The sequence below is a fragment of the Trachymyrmex septentrionalis genome, unplaced genomic scaffold (genome assembly GCF_001594115.1).
Source record: "Trachymyrmex septentrionalis isolate Tsep2-gDNA-1 unplaced genomic scaffold, Tsep1.0 scaffold88, whole genome shotgun sequence".
In the NCBI taxonomy this organism is placed as follows: Eukaryota; Metazoa; Arthropoda; class Insecta; order Hymenoptera; family Formicidae; genus Trachymyrmex; species Trachymyrmex septentrionalis.
This window is the reverse complement of record NW_017306070.1, coordinates 793,676-800,198: the sequence shown is the minus strand read 5'-3', so window position 1 is coordinate 800,198 and position 6,523 is coordinate 793,676. Positions and strand designations below refer to the sequence as shown.

Sequence of the window (6,523 nt, the reverse complement as noted above, 5' to 3'; positions counted from 1 at the left end):
AGAAAATTATACAACGCAGAATTACATCAATTATATAATAGTCCGGATATTATTAATGTCATAAAATCGCGTCGATTAAGATGGGCAGGTCACGCGGCGCGTATGGATGAGAATCGAATTGCATATAAAGTACTAATTGGTAAACCGGATGGGAAAAGACCATTGGGTAGACCAAGACGTAGATGGGAGGATAATATTAGAATGGACCTTAACGAAATGGGGTACGAGGGTCACAAATGGAGGGATCTGGCTCAGGGACGGGAACAGTGGCGGGATTTGGTATTTGCGGCAATGAGCTTTCGAGTTCCTAACGCCTAATAATAATAATAAGAATAAGAATACATAAAGAAAAATTTTCCAAACAATAAACTTATCTACTTATCTACTTACTTTCACGATGCTTAGCAGCTGAATCCGTGGTTTGAAATAACAAAAGTATCCAAAAAAACATTACAAAATAAATCTATTCAGTATGTCTATAAATTGATCAAATTGGTTCTACCTTACAAAGAATTTTTTTTTTATTATAAACGAAACGTTGTAACAAAAATGTAAACTAAATATATGTATAGCGTTATAAAATATAAATATGAAGCTACAATAGCATGTAAAATTAATAAGCATCTTTTGATAGTTATAGGAAGCAATTATTTTATATTACGTAACGATTACGACATTTTGCTTTTCTGATGATAACAGAATGAACAAATTGAGCAATAAGCTGATGTAATCAAGTCAGACGGACAATCTGTACGAGTTATTACTACTATCTGTTAAATTAATCGTGTAATTACCTACGTAATTACACATAATCGTGTGTACCTACAAACAGTGAGTAAGGCATCTTGAGAAGACGCCCATATTAGATCCAGTTGCTTTAGTTTAAGGGTTGCACAAATAAAAAACGATCTGTAACTCTTTAGCAAATGGCAATGAAATACTATAACGGATTTGTTCTACTTTTTAAAATTTTAAATAAAATTACTCTCATGTTAAATTTAGATTTTGCAAGACTTGGTCAAAATAAATTGATATAAAACGAAGTAACTATAAGTGAGACTTATTAACTTGTAAAACAATATAAAGACAATGTGACGAATAAAAATAAAAAATAATAAATTTAAGTAAATGATTTATATTTTAATAATTTATATATTGTACTTTTAACAATTTATTTATTTTTCGTATAACTTAAAGGAAATAATATTTAATATTAATCAGAGGAAGTCCTCTACTTCAGGATTTACGCAAATTCAACTTTCGTTAGAGAACGATCGCATCTGTAGTTCTCTAATAAATGACAGTGAAACAGTATGTGGCAATTTATTCCGCTTGGTGGGATATACTGTTTCACATTGGTTAAACTGAATAGTTGGTAGCGTTGTATTCCTGTCATGGATAGCGATGAACGATACGATGATCTTGCTGCTCGAGACGACGAGAAAACGTTGCTACAGGCGTAAGCGCATATAAGCAAATAATACGCTTATTCTCGCCGTGTTAATTCTCGTTGAATGCGGTTACATGATTATCATTTTCATCATATAGGTAACTGGAACCGTAATATCAGAATTGAATACAGCATTAAGTGAAAACGAGAAATTAATCTTACTTTGTGTTGAATAAATATCGACCGACGCTCATTTCTGATTTACTATTAATAATTGAACTGATTTACTATTAATGATTGATAATATCGTACTTCAAAGTAGTACACTCAAAAAACTAAGAAATAAATTTTTGGTAACGTCCCACGCTCAATTACCATAAATTTTGACAGAAATACTCGAAATTATGTCAAATGAATAGGTCATTAATAGATTTTCATAAATAAATAAAAAAAACGTTTAATGTCAAAACTGTTTGAATAAAATTTTATATCGCTGAAGTGAAGTTCCAAAAAACGATAAAACTAATTTTTTTCATTAAAAAACTTCTTTTTTTAATTAAAATGAAAACTTAAAAAAAATATCACAATAAATTTAATATAAAAAATAAAAATGTATAAATTTATATATATATTAATTTAATCATCTTCACAAATGAATATATATATGAGTATATTTAATTAATGTTTGTCTTATTAAATCGATGAGTCTACAATATATGAAACTAATGAATATCGAAAAGATTAGCAAAATCTCTAGGTAGGACGTGTCATGAATCTTCACAAATGATAAATGAAGACATCCATTAAATAATGATACATCTATTAAATTACTTTACTAAATCGATGATTTTACAATACCTATATTAAATATAAAAAACTGAAACATTAAACAGACTCCTACATAAAATATCATATGTACAATATCATAACTGCAAAGCCGTAACGTATATTGCTGCTGATAATAAACATTCATATATATTTCTCTTTAATCACTGTGCACTTTAATATTAAATTCTTCAGTGTTTTTTTTTTTAAATTAGAAGTTATTAATATGATAAGCGGGAAAGAGGGGATTTTCCCTACTTCTCGGCTATGCTCATATCACGTACTTGCCTGATTCATGAGACTTGGGAAACTTTGCTCCCTCGAATCTTTCCCTTCCAGTCGGAGGAGACAAAACCCTCTAAACCTCCCCCCATTTGTCTAAGAAGAGGAGGGAATAGACGTACCCTTTACACGTATCCTTTATATATTATATTTTGCAGTGCAAAGCGAGATCAATTGTTCAGTTTTACATTGGTTTTCAACTTTGCAAAGCCAGATTCCACATAAGTTTATACACTCTTATATATACGTGAACCATATCCTCATTTTGACATTATTACCAGTACAGAGTATATTTCACTCTGTACTGCAAGTAGCAGATTCTTAACAAAACAAATTTGTACAACTTTATTTAAACACTTTGGTATTAAATCTTTTTTTATCAATAAAAATCGACTTAGGAGCATTTATTTGATATTATTTTGAATATTTTTGCAAAAATTCTTAACAATTGAGTATGAAATGTTTTCAAAAGTTTAGCCAAATTAAGTTTCCCAGAAAAGAGGAAAAACTATTTTCCGAATTTCAATTGTTTTTTTATTACAAAAAATTATTGACTAATCAAATCTCATCTTTTTTGTTGTGACAATTTTAACGACTTTTTGAATAACTTTAATTTTGACGATAGAGTACTGTTTATTTATTAACTCATTAAATGTAATTAAACTACATGATTTGTCTTTTTTGGAGTAAGGAACTGATATGATTTCTGTAAAATAGGAAACATTATACATATAAAAATTATACACTATTACAGAATAATCACAATTCATAATATATTGTATAAAGACGAAAGTATTGGATTCTTTATAATCGTACGCTTATGGACGCGCTATTCATTCTATTCATCCATCTTCTATATGTTATTATCACGTTTTTTTATCGAATATTATTCATAGCTGATTTGATTCATTCGCCCACGTATTGCACAACGGCAAATTGCGGAAAATTGATTTGATAAATTGACTGTTGCGCGACACACAGAAAGACGGTTGGATACGTAATTCTCTCATTTTAAATCTCCGGAGGTCGCGGGCCTTGGGGGATCCGAGACAGAAACGCTAACGGAATTTTCGTGTCGCCAACAGGTGGACTTGGAACTCATCCAACTGGGCGTTCAACGAGGACGAGGAGCCGATCATCTGCGGCAACGTAACCGGCGCCAGGTTCGTGTCTCTCTGCCATCTCCGATTCCACTTTAGATAAGCTAATTCGAAAGATGCGTGGATCGTGTTACCTCGCGTCAACATCTCTAGATGAGTGCCACTCGATTTTCCTCTCACGATGAAATTGCAAAGGAAGCGAGAAAAATGGCTTTACTGCTTCTCGGAACCGACATGTCAGTGTCTTGTAGCGAAATTTCTTAACGTCACGTCCATTTTTCTCGATGAGAAATCGGTAGTCTTCGACAACCCGACGGAAATTTCTTTATTCTTTACTGCGGAAAAATTTACCTGAAGTCGAATAAAGCATTTGCGAAGAAGACTGGTTTTTAATTTCAAGAATTTCATATCTTTTTGGAAAGAAAATTTCTGAATAGAAAGAAGAATGTATATGAAAAAAAAAAGTGTATAACATTAGCTAACAATAGTCTAATAAAACATTAATCTTCAATAACAGTAATAATGAAATAGATATATCTTGTTTTTCTTGTAATAAAATATTTGCTTTATTAATACTACATTATTATTAATAATACTGTATATATCATGCATGATATTTGTTGTTAAATTAACAATATTATTAGCAACTAAACTATTAATGCTGCTAATACAATATCATATTTTTCTGTCCTATTTTGGAAATTTTAGTTATCCTTCCGTTTAAAATTTTGCATAGGGAATTATATTTATGTGAGAATTATAAAAAATAATTTTTTTCGTAACGTATCTTACACATAGAAGTAGTGTTCAGAAATTTCTAATAGGAACTCGTTCGCGATGAAAATATAAATCGTTGTTGATTATTAGCAATTGTGTAAAATCAGTAGTCTTTTTAAATAAAATAATAATTCGATTAAAATTTTCCATACTATGAAAAAAATTTATCCGAAGCCAAATAAAGTATCTATTGTATAAAAGAAGAGAGTAGTTACCAAAATTTCTCAATTATAAAGATTTCATGTCCTTTGGAAAAAAATCGATGTGTGTACGGAAACAAGAAGTATGTACATTAAAAATAATATACTGACAGTAGTTTAATTGAAAATAATCTTATTAATTTAATAACAGTAGATATTAATGAGATAAATCATATACGAGATAAATCAGCTAAGTTATTTAATTTATGATAGTTCAGTTGCGTTTCTGAGTCCGGAAAATTAATTCAGAGCGCAATTCGAGAAACTACAAACGTAGTATATAAATTCACATGAAATTATTTAAAGCATTTAAGCTCAGTTTCGACTGGTATAAGCATTGTTTCTTACTTATTGTAAATTAAGCTAAAATTATTTAACTTTTTAACTTAACACTACCCAACTCTAGATAAAACATAAATCATCATTGATTATCGGCAATTGTATAAAATCGGTGAACTGTTGCAGACGATGTTATGTAATTATTTGTCACGTTATATGATTATTTGTTATCTGATCATATGATCGCCGACGATGTTATATGATTATTTGTTATAGCTACTAGTTAATCACGGGTGGTATAAGGACATTTTCATTATGATATCCGGTTATGTCTAATCGCTCGAGACATATCGTTTGTAAGATCGGTTTATTTCATATACTTTGGCGAACGTGTGAAAGCACCTCCATATCTATTGATTTTTGGGAAGCATATACGTTCCCCAAATGATTACGCCGAGCACACGTATGCGCGACGGAATTCGCCCGACTCGTATAAATAAGTTTGCAAAAGCTTTACTACTTTACAGCGGCGCACAAACTTTACGGCTACTCTTTCGATATATCGGTGCGGTATTCCGTGGAAAGTAGGTTTTTTATTCGATCGATATGTCCAGAGCTAACAGTTTCTTGGCTGTTTCAATGAGACATCCTTGTGAAGGACTCGTCCGTGGAAATATTACACTTATGACAATTTTCCGTGGGTATTTCACCGATTTTTATAATTGTACACAGAAAAAATGATTTTGCTGAAATATTTGAAAATTTAGTTAGATACAGATCTGAAAATAATTTCATTGGACCATCAATATTGCGTAGAATGCTTAGCTATTGATAACAATGTTGCAAATAGTTTGATGGTTCAAACAAAATTACTTTTCTGTATCTTAAACTAAATTTTTAGATATTTCAGCAAAACCGGTTTTTATATCTGTTGTTTTTTTTTTTTCATGAAACACACAGATATTTAATGGCTATCACTTGATATCTAAATATCTTGCAATATCCAGATTTCATTAATGAATAATTGTTATCTTTTAATTATGTAAAAAATGTGGCGTAAGAAAAAAATGAATAAATGACAGGACCAGCACGACGTATGTTTTTTTGTTTCCGGGGGATGAAACGTTGTAAAACATGATGACAAGAATTACATTGTTGCGATTTTCTAATTTTAATTTTACGAGATAATGAGGCGTTAAATATTCTTGCCTAACAAATGCGGGTCACATATAGTCGATAACTGCCGCGGACTGACCGCGAATACTGACACGGTAAAGGCCGTGACGAGTAATATTTCCACACTTGATGACATGTATACTGCGAACACTTGAAACGTTCTCACGGTTATCACGGATATTACAGTGTCGACAATGTGGGTCTTTCCTATTTTCCAGGCATTGCAACGAAAGCTACACTTGTCTCTGTGTTGGCCCTAATCCAAACCACGGTTACACCAACTTCGATAATTTCCTGTGGTCGATGCTCACAACCTTTCAACTGATTACCTTGGATTACTGGGAGGATGTCTACAACAAGGTTGTCGTCTGAAAGATTTGTCTTGTTCATTTCGTGGTATAAATGGAGACTGTAACGAAAGTTGTGCGCTTTTTCGTGCTTTCAAATTCCTTCGACGTGTCTTTTAGATAAAATGAGTTTCTTTTAAAATCTTT

The 6,523-nt window shown here is 31.3% G+C and overlaps 1 protein-coding gene across 1 annotated transcript in view; it reads left to right on the top strand.

The window, feature by feature from the left end:
* LOC108755537 (sodium channel protein 60E-like) overlaps positions 1-6,523 on the top strand; it is a 90,687-nt gene that overhangs the window by 65,247 nt on the left and 18,917 nt on the right. Inside the window, exons 5-6 of the mRNA XM_018498600.1 lie at positions 3,583-3,660; positions 6,248-6,389. Of these exons, the coding sequence (XP_018354102.1) occupies positions 3,583-3,660; positions 6,248-6,389 (220 nt within the window). The remainder of the gene's footprint in view (positions 1-3,582; positions 3,661-6,247; positions 6,390-6,523) is intronic.